We start from the raw sequence: 19,745 nt of genomic DNA on the forward strand, positions 1-19,745 counted from the left end.
TTATTTTAAGAAAAATATTATTGCATTGTAATATATATTTGACCAAAAATGTATTGGATAGTGATGCAAGGGTGCAACTAGAAATGGAATTAGTAATTTTAGTTATGCAATTGTAGTTTGTAGAGATAGATTCTTATTCAGTTTTTAGTGTTTTTTGGTGAATTTTCATAGATATCAATTACCATGTTTTACAAGTTTCTTTATTGGTTATGCAGTAAAATGTTGTGCTTTTAGAAGCGGGAACCTCTATAAAATATTGTCTTCTTATATTATTTATGTAGATCAAAATGTAACCTCTATACTGTGGCGAATCATGGTATAATAAATATTGAATTAATAAAATATTTTAGTGTGTTAAATTGAATTTGTGTTTTGTGATTGATTTTAATTCTACAAAATGTACACAAAATCTTGTTCCCAATTGCTATAGGAGCACCCAATTTTTTGAGTGAAAGTAAGTCTATACAAAAGTTCCAAATAATTTTCTTAAACTATTTTGCCTAGTTGATACAAAAATTCCAAATAATGTTCTTAAATTATTTTGCCTAAAGTACCTCTCTCACCTAATTATGTTTTATTTTTCCCTTTTTCTTAATTTTTTTTTTAATCTTTATTTTATTCAAATTAATCATCCTAGGGTTTCATCAAAAGAGAATTACTCTTTGTTTAACATGTTTCCAAATACTACTTGTCAACACCAACACCACCCCTCTCTGGAAATGAAGTACAAGAAGCTAAGCTAAATCCGCTACAAGCACAATATTTATGTTAACTAATTTTTCTGAAACAAGTTTATTTTCATACACTAAGATTACTTCCACATGTGAATATTAATTCCACAACAATATATAACTAATTCACTAAATATAATCAAATAACTAAAACATTCGATATTTTCCAACAATCAACAAACTAATTTTTATATAATATAATTAAAATAAATTATATTTAATATTCAAGAATAATTTTTTTTTATGTATTATAATAATTATATAAAAATAAAACAATATTTATTTAATTAAATCTTTAATTACAATTAAATTTATAAATGCAAAAAATAGATTTTATGTATGTATATTTTAAAACCTCATGCCACCACTATATAATGCCTTGTATAATAACAGGAGTTAAGTTCCTCATGCCACCACTATATAATGCCTTGTAGTATAATAACAAGAGTTAAGTTTTCCCTATGACCTAACATCTCTTGAAATTAATTTTCTTTCAACTCCATTTACAATATATATTTGAATATTAGCCACCTATTTTAGTACTGCACAGTTACAAAATCCTCTCCCATCATCATCAAACTCAATACCTAAGCGCTATAATTTCTGAAGGATGACCACCTAATTCTAATATAGCCTATCAATAATTGTACATAACATAGGCAGAGTTTTCCACTCTTCACCTTTCTTTATGCAGACCTTTTTCCCGTACTTTACCTCTCCATATTTTTGTAGAGAATCGTCACAACTCTCTAGCATATCTTCGTCGGTAATGACGACGGTAACTAACCACTCTCCTTGGGCCAGCGGCCACCAACAGTCTGCCCGAAAGCCTGACCACCAGTCCAAATCACAACATGTAAAGAATAGAATCAGATCGTGTAGGGTACAACTATTAGGCCCAACCACAAAGCAAAGGATGACCGCACTCAATTCTGCCATTATTGTGGGAGTAATGATATCTTCAATGGCTGCATCGGCATCAGAAAAGAGAGGTGATTTCAAAGTTGACAGCGCTCCATTTACTGCTCTTCCAATCACAACAAGAAGCTTTGACGGCAGGCTCTACAATACAAAAAGGAAAAGGAAAACTCCATCAATGACCTAACAGATTATTTAAGAAAATAAAGGAAGTGGAAATAAAGTCTTGAAAATGAAAAAATTTAGTCTCTTGCTCTCCTTTCAATGAAGGTATATGGTTCAGTGCAGCCTACATACAATGTTTAATATCAATAGGAAGAAAAAGAATATTTTCCTTCTCAAATCTATAGTTTTGACCTGTCCTAGTTAATGTAATGTTCATTTATATACAACCTGTGTTGCTTCTTTCGGAGATTTTTGACTTGAAAGTACCTCTTTCACATTATTTTCTCTTATACATTCTTTTTATTTTAATTAATATATGTATTTCCAAAAAAAAATGTATATGATTGAATATTTAAAGGAGTCTTAAAATCAGTACCTTTAACATGTGAATGCAATTACGTATTGTTGCATTGCTGCAACATGAAAGCTGCATTAGATTAAGTGCATGTAGCTCACCAATGCCTTGAATGATCTGCAGCTCCTCACAAGCCTGAATTGAAATTCGCTGCACACAACTCAGTCGAGCAACACTTGACAACTCCTGTATCTCCAAACTTTCACTAGGATCACAAACCAGTGTCACTGTTTTGAGTTCTTCGCATTCTTGTATTTCAAGTACCACAAGTTTTGTTGGCAAAGTTATGTTCTGCAGCTTCCCACATCTGACAATGCTAATCTTTGCAAGGCAAGTTTGACATGTAGAAAACGGCAGCTCTTCAAGCTTCGGACAATCTAACAAATGAAGACTTTCCAGTGCATGTAGCTCACCAATGCCTTGAATGATCTGCAGCTCCTTACAATCCTCAATTGTAATGCACTTTAGACAGCTTAGTCGAGCAACACTAGACAAATCCTGTAGCTCCAAACAGTCACTAGGATCACAAATCGCTGTCACTGTTCTTAGTTCTCCGCATCCTTTTATTTCAAGTTCCACAAGTTTTGTTGGCAAAGTTATGTTCTGCAACTTCCCACAACTGACAATTCTAATCTGTGCAAGGTAAGTTTGACATATAGAAAATGGCAGCTCTTCAAGCTTCGGACAGTCGATCAAATGAAGACTTTCCAGTGCATGGAAATCATCAATGCCTTGTATGGTCTGCAGCTGCTCACAATACTGAATTGTAATGCACTTTAGACAGCTCAGTCGAGAAACACTAGAAAAATCCTGTAGCTCCAAACAGTCACTAGTATCACAAATCGCTGTCACTGTTCTTAGTTCTCTGCATTTTTCTATTTCAAGTTCCACAAGTTTTGCTGGCAAAGTTATGCTCTGGAGCTTACCACATTTGACAATGCTAATCTTTGCGGGGTAAGATTGACATGTAGAAAATGCCAGCTCTTCAAGCTCTGGACAATCGAACAAATGAAGACTTTCCAGTGCATGGAAATCATCAATGCCTTGTGTGGTCTGCAGCTTTTCACAAGTCCGAATTGTAATCCGCTTCAGACAGCATTCTAGTATTTCAAGTTCCACAAGTTTTGCTGGCAAAGTTATGTTCTGAAGCCTCCCACATCTGACAATGCTAACCTCTGCAAGGCAAGTTTGACATGTAGAAAATGGTAGCTTTTCAAGCTCTGGACAATCAAACAAATGAAGACTTTCCAATGCATGGAAATCATCAATGCCTTGTATGGTCTGCAGCCTTTCACAAGTCCGAATTGTAATCCGCTTCAGACAACTCAGTCGAGCAACACTAGACAAATCCTGTAGCTCCAAACAGTCACTAGTATCACAAATCGCTGTCACTGTTCTTAGTTCTCTGCATTTTTCTATTTCAAGTTCCACAAGTTTTGCTGGCAAAGTTATGTTCTGAAGCCTCCCACATCTGACAATGCTAACCTCTGCAAGGCAAGTTTGACATGTAGAAAATGGTAGCTTTTCAAGCTCTGGACAATCAAACAAATGAAGACTTTCCAATGCATGGAAATCATCAATGCCTTGTATGGTCTGCAGCCTTTCACAAGTCCAAATTGTAATCCGCTTCAGACAACTCAGTCGAGCAACACTAGACAAATCCTGTAGCTCCAAACAGTCACTAGTATCACAAATCGCTGTCACTGTTCTTAGTTCTCTGCATTTTTCTCTTTCAAGTTCCACAAGTTTTGCTGGCAAAGTTATGCTCTGGAGCTTACCACATTTGACAATGCTAATCTTTGCGGGGCAAGATTGACATGTAGAAAATGCCAGCTCTTCAAGCTCTGGACAATCGAACAAATGAAGACTTTCCAGTGCATGGAAATCATCAATGCCTTGTGTGGTCTGCAGCTTTTCACAAGTCCGAATTGTAATCCGCTTCAGACAGCATTCTAGTATTTCAAGTTCCACAAGTTTTGCTGGCAAAGTTATGTTCTGAAGCCTCCCACATCTGACAATGCTAACCTTTGCAAGGCAAGTTTGACATGTAGAAAATGGTAGCTTTTCAAGCTCTGGACAATCAAACAAATGAAGACTTTCCAATGCATGGAAATCATCAATGCCTTGTATGGTCTGCAGCCTTTCACAAGTCCGAATTGTAATCCGCTTCAGACAACTCAGTCGAGCAACACTAGACAAATCCTGTAGCTCCAAACAGTCACTAGTATCACAAATCGCTGTCACTGTTCTTAGTTCTCTGCATTCTTCTATTTCAAGTTCCACAAGTTTTGCTGGCAAAATTATGTTCTGAAGCCTCCCACATCTGACAATGCTAACCTTTGCAAGGCAAGTTTGACATGTAGAAAATGGTAGCTTTTCAAGCTCTGGACAATCAAACAAATGAAGACTTTCCAATGCATGGAAATCATCAATGCCTTGTATGGTCTGCAGCCTTTCACAAGTCCGAATTGTAATCCGCTTCAGACAACTCAGTCGAGCAACACTAGACAAATCCTGTAGCTCCAAACAGTCACTAGTATCACAAATCGCTGTCACTGTTCTTAGTTCTCTGCATTCTTCTATTTCAAGTTCCACAAGTTTTACTGGTAAAGTTATGTTCTGCAGCTTCCCACATCTCACAATGCTAATCTTTGCGGAGCAAGTTTGACATGTAGAAAATGGCAGCTCTTCAAGCTCCGGACAGTCCGATATGCTTAACATTGCCAGATCCGATTCAATCATCAATATTTTCAAATTAAGACACTGGGACAAGAGAAGACTATTGAGCTCGCCACATCCATCAATTGTGAGAGTGTTCTGGTTATTCGAAATTTCAAAAGGTGGCAAAAGCTCAAGTTTGGGACAGTCGCGAATGATGATGCTTGCAAGCTTTTCAGAACCAAATTTTCCAGATAATGTTTCCAAATTTTTGCAATTAACCAACTCAAAATGTGTCGGCTTCGACCTATAATCCACTGTAATACACTTCAAGGAGTTCACACCCACTAGACGCAACTGCTCAAACGTCCGACATCCGGTTATCTTCAACTCTACCAGCTTACTAAGATCAGATAATCCTGAAACCGTTTTCAGACTATCACAATTGTGAAGTACAAGTTTTTCCACGCAGCTCAAGTGGACAACACTTAATTCCTGAAGTACTGGGCAATTAGAAATGTTTAATTCTATGAGCTTCCTAAGAACAGATAATTCTAACAAGGTTTTCAGATGTTTACAAACGTCAATTGTAATTTTTTATTTGATACTCCTGATAAATCTGAAAATTCTTCCAAATAAGTGTCCTTTATCTGCAGCTCTTTCAATTGGGTGGGCGCCTGAAACTCAAAATAAATTTGTTTTAAACTACCATTCAAAGGATATCAATAATAAAGAAAGTACCGTTAATGGAAATTTAATTTTCACTGGAGAACATAATACCTGTACGTTGCTCTGCCACAACGTTTTGAGATGTAAATTTCTGATTATTAAAAATCTCAAATTTTGAAGAGGAACCCATGAAGGAATGCTTGGCAGCCGACCCTGCTCCTGAAAACCCTCATACTCGAGCTTAAGCCACAACAAACACATCGATGTGTCAGCACTGAATTCTGATTCCCCTACAAAGTATGTAGATCTACACCCCGTGCGTTTGTCAAAAGTGGAATGGAAGCATCTGTATTTGGTTTGAGCGACGACGTTTTGGAATCCTTTTGATTCATGCAATCTCAGAAACAGCTCAGATTTCTGTTGTATTAAGAAGTTAGAAGATGTAAAAATATCACTTAATATGAAGCAGAAAGGGGGAAGAGGAACAAGCATACCAGATGTACATCTTGTGGGCGCCACAACCGACGAGGATGGTTCGCTCCCTTCGCCATTTCTCTTCCCAAGTCCCGCAGATGGTCATGCATTCTCCAGCCAGATCTGTCTTCTCCTACCCTAATCCATAATCCCTCTTTTATTGAGTCTTGAACAAGACACTTGTTTTTAAGTGTTTCCACGGCATGTTGAGCGCTCCATCCCGATGCCTCCCATACTTGCATGGCAATGCTCTTCAATTCGTCAACAAAAAAGCATGCGATATCCATGAAAATTTGTTGCTCCTCGTGGTCCAGTGCATCAAAGCTTATCTGAAGTCTTTGATGTATGTCTCGAGGCAGTGTCTTGCTAACTTTATTCAATTCTAGTCTCCAATAATTCTGATCTCTGCCATGAACATGACTGCCAAGAACTTGGAGAGACAGAGGTAACCCTCCACAAACATTTAGAAAGGAGTTAACCAGATTCTCGTGATGCTCAGCCGGATAGGGTTGTCCGAAGGCATGCCAACAAAACAGCTGCCTCGCATCGTCTCTATCCATTCCTTTTAGATTATAACCAGTGGTAATTCCTGTGTTTATAAGCACACTTACATCACGGGTTGTGGCAATCACCAGGCTATCAACTGACATCTTTAGCATTTGCATGATGAGTAGATCATCCAATTGTTGCACGTGATCAATATCATCTATAACAATTAAGAAACTCAGCCGGTTGCTCCTTCCAATGCAGTCCCCAATATGACTTTTTCCTTCCTCTGTACAATGAAAATTGAGTCCATCTCGTTGGAAGAGATCTTTAAGGAGTTTCGATTGTAAGGAAGGAAATCTGTTATTTGAATAGGCTTCCCTCACATCGAACAGAAAACAGGCTCGTTTATATTGGGGGAGATTTCGGTTGAACAACTCTTTCGCCAGAGTTGTCTTGCCGACTCCACCCATTCCAAAAATGCCGACTATCTGAGCCTTCCCTTTGCCGCCTTTATTTGTCCGACACTGCCTTTCAAAATCTTCCACAATCTTATCAAAACACGCCTTTTCAAAATCTTTCACAAGCTTGTGAAGTCCCACTGGGTATTTGGCAACATGTAGAGATATTTTCCTTTGAACTTCATTTTGGACAGCTGACACTATATTTTGGCAATCACTGCTACTTTACAAAGGAAAAGGGGATCTTGATAAGAAACAAACTCGGTGGCCTATAATCTACAAATTTCATTCAAAAAAATTAAAACAATGTATAATGACCAAGTATAATGGAAACCCAGAGATCTTACTTGAAATCGCTGCTGATTTCATGTCCTGTATTAAATGAAACAGAGTGGAGGGCTTCCTTCCACTCATCAAACTTCTCCATATACCTCTTCTTCTCTTCATATTTAATGAACGCCTCGGCATACGCTCCCTTTTCTATGTGGCGAAGATCGGAAGGCTTCACCCCGTAAAACAATGGAATGATCTTAGCACCACTTTGTAACATCAGCACAAGCTCCGCCAAACACCATGGGGACTTTGCATATCCTGGTGAAAAGATAGCTATGTGAACTGAAGCCGACTGGATAGCATTTTTAATGGTTGAAGGAAACGAATCACCGAATTCTTTCTCTTCCGAATCAAGATATGCCCTTATTTTCAACTCCTCAAGGGATTTGTAAAGCTTAAAGGCTAGAGTTTCTTTGCAATCAGGACCCCTGTGGTTGATGAAAACATCAAACAATCTTGAAGATTCGTCTACTCTCCTCCTTTTGCCGTGAGGTTCAATTGCAGAGAAAGCATCCTGTTGCTCATTTCTTGGGTGAGATGAGGATGAGGATGCCATTGGCTAATGCTGAAAACGAGCAAACAATATGGGCAAAGGCAGACGGAATTGGATCGGAGAAAGCATACCTAAATATAAAATAGAGAGGATTATATAAAAACAGTAGATCTTGGAGGCAAACCCATTCCTTCCTGAAAACTACCAAGGATGCGTAAACGTTCCTTCCACGAAATTACCATGAAAACCAGGGAAAATACTTAGAAAATCGGGCGCCACCGAAACCCATTCCTTCCTGAAAACTACCAAGGATGCGTAAACAATCATTCCAGGAAATTACCATGAAAACCAGGGAAAATGCTTAGAAAATCGGGCGCCACCGACAACAGCATGTGAAGAGAATTAGATTCCGTTTAACTAGTCAATGTCCGAATTTTTAAATGTCGGCCACATCTAGCTAAATAAACAGGAATAAGGATGAGATCCGGCAGGCAAAACGTTCCTTCCTGGAAACTACCAAGGACGCATAAACGTTCCTTCGGGAAATTACAAAGAACAACCAAGGAAAATGGTAAGAAAATGGGGCACCACAGACAACACCATGCTAAGAGAGTTAGATTCCGTTTAACCAGTCAATATCCGAGTTTTTTAAGTAATGAGCATGTCGGCCACATCTACCTGGGCTCGTAAGTCCCATATCCACGCTTCGTCACAAGAACAACGATACACCTATTTGTGAGATCTCAATTGTTAATCTTTGTAAAGGACATTAAGTTCTTAATTATTTAAGTCTAATAGATTTGTACTGGAACTCATAAAGAGGAAATGAAGTTAAAAAAGCACAGTTTTGTTAACTATTAAAATAAATTAGTAATGGCTAATAATTACAATGCAAATGTCACAAGTATTCTATCTTAAATCTTATTAATGGATTGATCAATATATATGAGGAGCTACTGTTAGAGTAAAGTAATTAATTAACTTTGCTCTTCTCTTAAGATTTCTCTTTATGCATACATTAGTCATTTAATAATTAATATTTAATTATTAAATGTTCACACCTTAGAGTTAGGTTTTCCTTTTGGTATTGATCTCCTTTATAAGGATTGATCTCTTGTATTATTCACATTCTTGATTCATTTTTTCTCTGATAATACATCTTTTCTCTTTGTTAGAGCCAAAACCCTTGTATTCGTTCTCTCTCTTTCTCTGTGACAGGTTTCTTGCATGCAGGTTTCTTTTGGGTTCTGTGGATTTGTATTTCTCAAATCCTACATGGTATCAGAGCCAGATCTGCTGCAGCTTGTTCAGACTTTTGAAAGATTTTGAGATCCAGGTTTTGGTTGCATCAGATCTGTGTTTGTTTTCTGTTTTTTATTTTGGAATAGGGGGTATTTTTTTTTTCTGGTGCACTTGGAGCCCAAACTGACCTCACTGTTGAGCTCGTAGCGCCCAAAAACCCCTATTTCTATATAAAATTCGTTCGATTTCGACACAGTTGCACCAGGGGGCAAATTTTTTTTGCCCCAAGGCCGTACGGCCCTAGGGCACAAAAACCGAGGTGCATATTCAAAAAATAAAAATAAAAATAAAATATAAAAACCACGGTTTTTTAAACAAAACCAGGCGCAGATAGTGAAACCACCACGCCGCCGCTCCGCAGCTCGGTGGCCACCTGGCGGCCACCGTCGCCGGCAGCAACCCGCCCACGCGCTGCCCCGCGCCCACTCGCTGCCTGCGCGCAGCCAGCCACCCGCCCGCAGCCCGCTCCCGGCCCGCACTCAGCCCGCGCCCAGCCATCGCGCCGCCTGCCGCCACAGCGCCGCCCCCGCGCCGCCGTCCCCCTGCGCCCGCCCCTAGTCGCCCAGAGGACCAGGGGCTTATTTTTTTAAGCCCTTGAGGGCTTAAAGGCCCATCTGGGTCCCTTTAGGAGCAGTTTTACAAAATCGGGCATAACTTGGACGTCCGATCTCTGTTTTTTGAAAACGAGTAGGCGTTGGAAAGCTGGTTCCAAGCCCGATCTAATTGATGAAGGTCTTTTTCTTTAATTTTGCTGTTTTGCAGTGTTTTTTGCCAGTTAAAGTCAGAACAAGTTTTTTGCACTCCAGGAGCCATATCTTTTGCATACGGACTCCGTTTTTCGAAAGCGAATAGGCGTCGGAAAGGTGGTTCTGTGCTCTTTCCAGATCTATAGTCTATTTCATCACAAAATTCTTCAGGTGCTCCAAATTTTGTCTCAACCCGTTATTGCTTTCTATCATTTTCTGGCCTTCAGTTTGTACTGGGGATTAGTTTTTTGCATTGTGGGGGGGTGTTTTTCTCTTGCTTTCTATTATTTACATCAGAAAACTAGAATTTACAAACACCAATACAAAAAAATCAAACCCCCTTCTTCATCTTCTGTCTAGTTCCGAAAGACCACTTAATAATAATTAAAAATTCAGAGCAGTTGAGGCACAGTTCACAGGATGGCAGACAGACCTATTGAAACTCTCACACCACATAATTACCACACTTGGAAGGGTCGCATGATGACTCTTCTCCAGTCAAAAGGGTTATGGTCCTATTTGGATGAGGTTCAGCCTCAGTTGACACGTCCTTTTGAGATTATGTAGAACACGAACAATATGGATCAGGCTATGGGATTGATGGCTTTACACATTTTCGACAGTCTTCAGTTTCATCTTGAGGGTTGTCTCACTCCTCGAGCCATTTGGACCAAGTTTGAAGGACTTTTTGGTACTGTCAACGAGTTCAGAGCTTTGCAGCTTGAGGCGGAGTTAACTTCCTTGGTACCTGATTCGTTTCCTTCTATTGAGGACTTTCTGATGAAGTTCAAACAGCAAAGATCTATCTTGCAGGGTTGTGGTAAGACTAAGACTGATACAGAGTGCATTTTCCTGATTCTCTCCAAGCTTCGGGGTCCATTTCAGATCTTCTCTTCGACCTTCTATTCCACCATGGATGCCTTGGGTGCTCGACATGTTATGCCTTCTTTTGAGGTCTTTTGTGATCGTCTGACTCTTGAGCAAGCTAAGCTTAAGCAGTTGGATTCACTTTCAGGTTCACAAAACCAAGCATTGGTAGCCCAGTCCTCCAAAGGAAAATAGAAGCAGAAACCGAAGCCTAAGAAAGATTCAGAGGCTAGTGAGAATCCCTCCAAGCCACCACCTAAGTCTGATTCAAAACCACAATTCAATTCTAAACAGGGCAAATCTTCAAAGTCTGGTGAGTCTTCCTCCAAGACTAAGAAGAAATCAGGTGATCCTTACAGTTTTTGTGGCAAGGAAGGACATCTCGTTTCCAGGTGTTGGAAATGTTTAGAGGCTTTGGAGGAAGCCATGCAGCAGCATAATATCAGTGCACCACAGCCTCCTTCATAGCCCACAGGGAAAGGTCATGCTCTTTCTGCACGAGCATTGTCCTCAGCATCCACTTGGATTCTAGATTCTGGTGCCTCTCACTATATGACACACACAGAGGATTTGGTCACCGCTCTTGCTCCTACAGGCACTAGACATATTGCAGTTGGTGACTCAGCACAACTTTCCGTTCAGGGTTCTAGTACTGTTTCATTGGATGGTGGTTGTCTTCAGGATGTGCTTTTGGTTCCTGACATTTCGACAAACCTTCTATCCGTTTATCAGATTTGCCACTCTGGCTCTGGTAAGACAGTTGAGTTCTCTCCTCATGATGTGGTTATTCGAGATCTTCATGATCCTGACTTGGTTGTGGCTACTGGGAGTGTGGATTCTGCATCTCACTTATATAGTTTTGATGGCTTTGAGAGTTTAGACACTGTTGGTTCCTCTCTTATAGCACATGCAGATTCAGTGAGCAGGCTTTGGCATGAGCGTTTTGGCCATGTTAATTACAGATATCTACAGCAGATGAGTACGCAGGCACTTGTGATTGGGCTTCCACAGATTTCTTGTACGGATGGTGTATGTCGTGGTTGTGTCCTTGGCAAACATCATCGAGATCCTTTTCCCAAGGGTCGACCCTCTCGTGCTAGGGCAGCCTTAGAGTTGGTACACAGTGATCTTATGTCCTTTCCGACTCCTTTTTCAGGGGCCCGTTATGTACTCACTTTTATTGATGACTTCTCCAGACGTACATGGGTGTACTTTCTTAAGTACAAGTCTGATGTCTTTGACTCTTTCAGGAAGTTTAAGACATTTGTGGAGAAGCAATCTAGACTTTCTATCAGGCGGATACGCACAGATAATGGAGGGGAGTATGTAAATCAGGCTTTCAGAGATTTTTGCACTGAGCATGGTTTACAGCATCAGTTTACAGTTCCTTATACCCCTCAACAGAATGGTGTTGCTGAGAGAAAGAACAGAACCTTACGGGAGATGGCAAATTGTATGATACAGTCTCGAGCTATGAGTTCTTCATTTTGGGCTGAGGCAGTCAATTGTGCCAATTATATTCAAAATCGGATGCCCCATAAGGCATTATGACATATGACTCCTGAGGAGGCTTGGACCCATGTCAAGCCTGATGTTTCTACATTCTGAGTTTTTGGTAGTGAGGCTTGGGCATTTATTCCTGATACTCAGCGGATAGCCATGGAGAGGAAGAGCCGACCACTCATATTTGTTGGCTACTGTGAGGATGTTAAGGCATACAGGTTGTTTGATCCTGATTCCAGAGAGGTCTTGTTTCGGCGGGATGTCCAGTTTGATGAGTGCTATCCTCAGATGGATTCTCCATCACCAGCTTCTCCCTCATTGCCTACTCCTTCCTCTTCATCTCTTGAGGATTACTTATCTCTTGAGGATGATGTAGATCATGATCCAACATCTCCACCACCACCAGTTGCTCCGTCTTTGTCGAAGTGGGCCCGTGATACTGTTGATGCAGCTGGTTCTTTGGCAGGTGATCCTTCAGATACTCGTCGCACTTGTGCTCAGACATCTGGTTCTAGTCTTTTGAGTCATACCCTTTCAGATGATCCTCAAAAGTTTTCAAAGGCGACAGGACACCCAGAGTGGGATAGGGCCATGGATGAGGAGTATTCTTCTTTGATGAAGAATCATACTTGGGATCTTTGTCCTCTTCCTAAGGGAAGAAAGTTGGTTCAATGCAAGTGGGTGTATCATACCAAGTATGCTGTAGATGGTTCTATTGATAAGTATAAGGCCTGTCTTGTTGTGAAGGGGTTTTCTCAGGTAGAGGGTATTGACTACTCTGAGACCTTTGCTCCTGTCGCCAAGATGAATTCTATACGCCTAGTACTTTCACTTGCAGCTTCACAGGGATGGAGAGTGTTTCAGATGGATGTGAAGAGTGCCTTCTTGCATGGAGACCTACATGAGGAGATCTATATGGAGCAACCTCAGGGTTTTGTGCAGGACACTTCTTTGGTTTGCAGACTTAGACGTTCATTGTATGGTCTCAAACAAGCCCCCAGGGCTTGGTATGAGAAGATGGACTCTTTCTTGCTTTCCTCGCACTTCACACGCTGTCATTCCGATCACACAGTCTATATTCAGTGTCAGGAGGGTGATCTTTTGATTCTAGTGCTATATGTAGATGATCTCATCATTACAGGTAGCTCATCCTCCATGATTCAGAGTGTTTAGAGAGCTTTGATGGAGCAGTTTGAGATGACAGATCTTGGTCTCTTGCACTTCTTTCTGGGTCTATAGGTTATTCAGTCTTCGGATGGGATTTCCATTTTTCAGGAGAAGTATGCTCTTGATATGCTTCAGCGATTTGGCATGCTTGATTGCAAGTCTGCCCCCACTCCATTTCAGTCAGGTGTTGTTTTGTCTTCCACTTGCTCTACTCCTTCAGTAGACCCCACTTTATACAGGCAGTTGGTTGGCAGTCTGTTGTACCTGACCCATTCTCATCCTGATCTTTCCTTTGCGGTTGGCCTTGTCTCTCGGTTCTCCCATGATCCTCATGAGAGCCATTAGCAAGCAGCCAAACGTATTTTGAGATATATTCGGGGCACCACACATTATGGCATTCACTTTTCTTCAAGATCCCCTCACATCATTGGCTTCACTGACTCCGATTGGGCTGGTGATGTCAATGATCGGAAGTCTACTTCTGGCTTCATTTTTTGCCTTGGTTCTGGTCCTATTACATGGTCTTGCAAGAAGCAGTATGCTATTGCATTATCATCTACAGAGGCTGAGTACCGAGCAGCAGTGTTAGCCAGTCAGGAGGTTTCATGGCTTCATCAGTCGATGACAGAGTTTGGGTTTCCTCCAGATTGTCCCACTATTCTTTGGTGTGACAACCAGAGTGCCATTCACATTTCTCACAACCCAATGGAGCATCAGCGGACAAAGCATATTGAAATCCACATGCACTTCATCAGACAGTTGATTCAGGATGGTTCTCTCATCTTGGAGTATATTCCTACAGAGGAGCAGGTTGCAAACATCTTCACTAAACCTTTGGCATCTCCGCGCTATCTTCAGTTGCGCTCAATGCTTGGGGTGAAGGAAGTTGTCCTTGGGGGTCTCAGTGAGGCCTTCCTTCCTTCATGTTTTCTTTTCAGCATGATTCTTTATCTCTTTTTGGAGAGGAGTTTTTTCCCACTGGGTTTTCTCCTTTACTCCGCTTTATAGAGATTTTCTTGTATTCGGGTACCTGATCAGGCCTTGTTGCCGGGACCCTCTTTTGCATTGTAGTTCCTTTGCTTTCTTCTGCATTGTTTGTAGCTGCATTGTAGCTCATCTTAAGGGGGGGTGTTAGAGTAAAGTAATTAATTAACTTTGCTCTCCTCTTAAGATTTCTCTTTATGCATACATTAGTCATTTAATAATTAATATTTAATTATTAAATGCTCACACCTTAGGGTTAGGTTTTCCTTTTGGTGTTGATCTCCTTTATAAGGATTGATCTCTTGTATTATTCACATTCTTGATTCATTTTTTCTCTGATAATACATCTTTTCTCTTTGTCAGAGCCAAAACCCTTGTATTCGTTCTCTCTCTTTCTCTGTGACAGGTTTCTTGCATGCAGGTTTCTTTGGGGTTCTGTGGATTTGTATTTCTCAAATCCTATAGCTACATAACTTCAAATGAATCCACAAATTGTAGAATGAGGTAAAACAAGCAATTGAGAGGTCTTAGAACAATTCAATTTTTATACCAATCAAAAGATTTCATTTCTCATTTGGCATTGCCGACATCTAGATGCAAACACAAGTTTCAAAACAAACAAAAATAAATCATCTATGTGTTATCTTCTGACATTAAAATATTTAAAAAAATAATGGTTAGCAAAATGCAATCCATAATGAACTCTTATGAGGGAATCATTAAACAACCAAATCTCAGAAACCATCTTCAAACGTTGCAAATTTTTTATTAGGAGATTCCTTGGCATACTAGAGAACTCTAAATCAACTTAGTCTTTCGAGTTGTAGATGATATAGTGCAACCAAACATCTATGAACATAGCTAAGCTACTAATGTACTCTTCTTGAGTTAAAGGAATTTTGACATAACAATTTACGTTGACCAAGGATAACTTTAAGAACCCCTCCCCCCCCTCGGGGAAAAGTGTAAAATCCTGGCGTATCCAATATTATTTTTGAGGGGAAATTTTCATATTGATGGTGAAATTTTTTTCAACTTAGGAAAAGAAATTAATTTGTATTGGCGATTTTTTTAAAACGTATGAAAATTCCTTAAAATCCTGGCAAATAAAATTATTACTGTGGGGGAAAATATATAATGTATGAGGTGAATGTTTTGTGTTTAAAGGAAAAAAAATATAAGTGTATGGGCGAAAACTTTTTACTGCGAACAAAAAATTATTTAATTGTATTGGTGAATTTTATCTACCGTTTGAAAATTGTTTAATTTTATTGGCTAATCTTTCGTTATTTATGAAAAAATAAATATTTTATTGGCAATTTCAATGCCATTTTCGTTATCTATTAATAGCCACTTTTCAAGAGTTGCGACTCATCATGTGGGCCAATGCCAAATTTATGCAACATCCATCAATTTAGAATTTAGAATTTATTATTTAAGACCGTTCGATCTATATCAATGGCTGAAGTTTTATTTTGACCCAAATTTATGAAGAAATGTAGTTCTCCAAAAAGTCTCCAAAATGGAGACACATCAAATCTTGACTGTGGCACCTTAACCTTGATCGTCGGTTACAACTGGTTAGTAGGTTATGTGGATGGTCGATAATGTTGCATGACTGAGATCTCTTAGTCTTCTATGTAATGTTTTCTCTGTTTATAAATAGAAAGGGTTTTGCCCCATAGGTAGAACTTGTTTAAAAATAAAAAATACAAAATAATAATTTTAAAATTTTAATTTTATAATTATTAATTAAATAAAAAATTTAGTCCTAGTTATTATTAGTTATTATATTCTCAAAAGCATTATAACTATGAAAAGAATTAGGAATATAGTAAGATTATACTTAGAATTATTAAAAAACTAAAATAAATAAATAATTTAAGCATTACTAATAAATATCACTAAAATATGAATAATAGATATAACAATATATTAGGGTTCAATTTTCTTGGATCTTTTTTTATCTAATATACTAGTTGCACTTGTAATTACTATGAATTAAAATTTAAGCCAATGTCACTTAGAAAAAATATAATCTCTCAGTAAGCAATTTGACTCTAATTATGCCGAGAGGCATCTACAATGACATCAAAATGCCCGTAAACAAAAATTCAATTTTGAAATAATTTGAAATGCAAATGACGGGTAAATGCATGAAATGTACCATCTTTTGGTTTTTATGGAGGTGTTATTTTATTACTCCAAATAAAATAGAACCCTCGCCACTTGTCTCCAAGTTCCAACTATATGAAACCGTTACATTCAAAAGATAGTGAAAGAGTGCCATAATATTTAAAAGTGAACAATCAATAAAATTATTATCCATATTTCTGAAACTCTTGTATACTACTAATATTGTTGCAATCGTCAGATTCCCTTCTATTATAAGATATCTCTCGACATTATTTACCTTTAAATATAGATATAATAGTTATTGTCTACTATACCTTTCAACTACTATGTCATAGCTCATTGATATCAAAAATACTATTTTTATAATACTATAAGATTTATTATTTGTATTACAATATTAAAATGACAAGTACTTGCCACTATGTGGCACTTGTTGTTAGGCTAGTACTATTGCAATTGGTTGCCATTTTTTTTTGTTAACTCACTATAATTCAATTGCTTCTCCACCAATTAGAACTATGAATTTTTGTTTTGGATATATGTTTTTTAATTTTTATAAAGTTAAGATGCATGATTTTTAAGTTTCTAAATTATAGAAATTAGTTTTCTCCAATCTAGTTGCCTTTGAAAATTTACATCTTATTAGCAGATTTTCGGGATCCACTATCTCAATGAATTTTTTTAGGCATTTTTTAGGTATGTAAAAATAATATTTAGCATGTTTAAATTTTCTTATCAAATTTATTTTACACATCTACCAAACAAATATTTAATAAATTCTAAATCATTTGAACCTTTATATAAGTAAATAAACATATATATAATTTTAATTATCCTTATTAAATTCAATAATATAAAAAAATGATAATAAAATAATATTATCAATAATATAATATATTATATATAAAAACCTATATAATGATAATATACTATAATCAAAATAATTTTTTTTTGCTCAGTATAATCAAAATAAATTAACAATATAGTAATTTAAATATATAAAAATTAATAATTTAGCTCTTATAGGCAACCTTTTGAGAATATATAAATATCATGACAACTATTTAGGTTTTATTTTTATTTTTATATAATATCATGACAACCTTTTGGTAATCGATATTTAGGTTTTATTTTTATTTACCCCCATTTCTTGAGTTTACCCTTTAGAATTAGTTTATTTGTGATTTCCCTATCATTCCTCACCTTGCATGTAAAATACAAGTAGGTAAAATTCATAAAGGTTAAGCAGAATGCACTAGGTATATGGGGATTTCAACATTTTATGTTTAAAACCAACTGTCATAATGTTTTCTTTTAGTGACTTTAACATTAAAATATTATTTTTAAGATTTAATAATTATTAATAATTACTACTATTAATAATTATTATTATATTATTTTATTTTTGAGTTTTAAAAATAAATTTATATGTTTAAATCATATTAATAAATTTTCAATTAATATTATAAATTTTTAATGTTATAAACTATATATTTAAAAAGAAATTATTCATAAATTAAATTTTAGATTAATTATTTTAATAAATTAATAAATTATTTTATTTTATTTTAAATTTTTAAAAATATTTATGAATAATAAATTGTTCATAATTTTTGTAAAATATATATATAATAACAATAAAGTAATTAGCAACTAAAAATAAAAAATTATAAGATTTGTTATAATATTTAGAAAAGGGTTAATCAAGCAAAGATGGCTCTTTGATTTCTGCTGCGAAAACTCCCAGACCTCAAATGACATAAATGGTTTTTTGAGCGAACTAAGTACACAGTCTCGGCATGCAACCTGGGGAACTGGGCTCCCCCACCTCAGGCTAAGTCTGAATGGCAGATGGTGAAACCTAGGAGGTATCGGAGGGCAGTAGTGAAAGATCTTCCTTTTTTCTAGAAATGGTGATTAGGGTAAACAAAATACTCATCGCCAGGGAGGCTCTTTCAAGCCATCTATCTCCAACAGGCTCATCCATTTGTAGAATCTTGAGGAAGGTTTTATAAAACCAGCTCCCCGGGTCAAGCCAAATACAAATAATGATATAGGTAAAGGAAACAAGGAAAACTGGAGGTCGGGTGGTATTCATACTAGACCTAGGGTTTTTGCGGAGGAAGGCAAGAAAATTGTGCCTCCTCCCAAATCCTCGATGGTTATGTCGAACAAGAATATGAGCCCTAATTCAGAAATGGTGAATGTATTGGAAATCAATGACAATTTGGTTGAAAGGATCCAATAGTCTTGCAAAGCATTTGGGGTTTTCGCTAGATGGTGCAGACTTGGAGTCCTGTCGGAAGCAATTGCAGACTAGTTCAAGTCTTCCTTCATTTGGATAGTAAGTATAGCTCTCTTGTCCAAGGGTTTTCTTTATATTGATTGTGGAAATGCAAGGCATAAGGATGAATTATTAATAGGTAAATCTTTGACTTTTAACGGTTTTGATTTTAAATTTTTAGAATGGCAACCTGCTTTCAATCCAATTAAATTAAAATCTTTCAAAGTAGATAGACCGGTTATGATCCCTAACTTACCAGTAGAATTAATGGACATGAAAATTATTAGGAAAATAGGTAATCACTTAGGAAAATTTGTAGAGATTAGTGACAAAAATAGGAAGTATTTAAATTGTGTGTTGATAATTAACATGGATATTATTGTGAATTCACTTAGCCCCATTGAAATCAGAACTAGGGAGTTGTCTTTCTTAATCTACCCTGAATTTTATAAAGGGTTTCTAGATCTAGACTTAGCATTCGAGCCAGTCTCAGAATTTATTCCCTCTCAAACAAACCCTATAGCAATCCCTAAGCTGGATATTTGTCTCAATTTGGACTGAGGAGGGTTTGTGATCAAGGAGATCCCTCTGTCAACTAGGCAATTTGATGGGGTGGAAGAGGGGGAAATTATAGGGAACTAAACTAAGGATGAGGGGAAGAATCCCTCTCCTTTACCAACCCATGAGGATATGCTGATGGAAAAGCAGGGGAGGGTTTCTGACTCTAAGGTAGTTAAATCTCAAGTTAGTAAGGGTGAACCCATTCTTGATACTGATGATCGAGAGGGCGGGGAGAAGGGAGTATTTACTCTTATCCCTGATCTGGATGCTAGTTTGGATGTCTAAAGCAATTTGGGAGATAATGGCTCCTCCCAACTGATGGATGCCCCCAATAGTCTGGATAAGGCTGAACAAGAGGAAGATCTAGCTCACAAAGAGGAAGAGGCAAACTATATTATAAACTATTTATGTGTCTCAGTCACTGAGGATATTATGGAGAAATTGCTGGATGA

General features: G+C 37.6%; 2 protein-coding genes across 4 annotated transcripts; both read right to left on the reverse strand.

Annotated features, from left to right (window-relative positions):
- Window positions 1-1,127: 1,127 nt before the first annotated feature.
- On the reverse strand, window positions 1,128-5,391 carry LOC131859805 (protein SUPPRESSOR OF npr1-1, CONSTITUTIVE 1-like). Its single transcript, XM_059213892.1, has 2 exons — window positions 2,191-5,391; window positions 1,128-1,793 (listed from the first exon to the last, which is right to left on the reverse strand). Exons 1-2 carry the CDS (start codon window positions 4,909-4,911, stop codon window positions 1,356-1,358), a joined length of 3,159 nt encoding a protein of 1,052 aa, XP_059069875.1. The 5' UTR covers window positions 4,912-5,391; the 3' UTR covers window positions 1,128-1,355.
- On the reverse strand, window positions 5,368-8,431 carry LOC131036946 (disease resistance protein Roq1-like). Of its 3 annotated transcripts, none has more exons than XM_057968971.2 (4): window positions 7,265-8,429; window positions 5,991-7,140; window positions 5,608-5,913; window positions 5,368-5,504 (listed from the first exon to the last, which is right to left on the reverse strand). In XM_057968971.2, the coding sequence occupies exons 1-4, from the start codon at window positions 7,804-7,806 to the stop codon at window positions 5,394-5,396; spliced, it is 2,109 nt and encodes a 702-aa protein (XP_057824954.2). In that variant the 5' UTR covers window positions 7,807-8,429; the 3' UTR covers window positions 5,368-5,393. The 3 variants fall into 3 exon arrangements, with proteins under 3 accessions (XP_057824954.2, XP_057824953.2, XP_057824952.2); XM_057968970.2 differs by having other exon boundaries at window positions 5,391-5,510; window positions 5,991-7,137; window positions 7,265-8,431; XM_057968969.2 differs by having other exon boundaries at window positions 5,391-5,510; window positions 7,265-8,430.
- Window positions 8,432-19,745: the final 11,314 nt, after the last annotated feature.

Source organism: Cryptomeria japonica, chromosome 11 (genome assembly GCF_030272615.1).
Source record: "Cryptomeria japonica chromosome 11, Sugi_1.0, whole genome shotgun sequence".
NCBI lineage: Eukaryota > Viridiplantae > Streptophyta > Pinopsida > Cupressales > Cupressaceae > Cryptomeria > Cryptomeria japonica.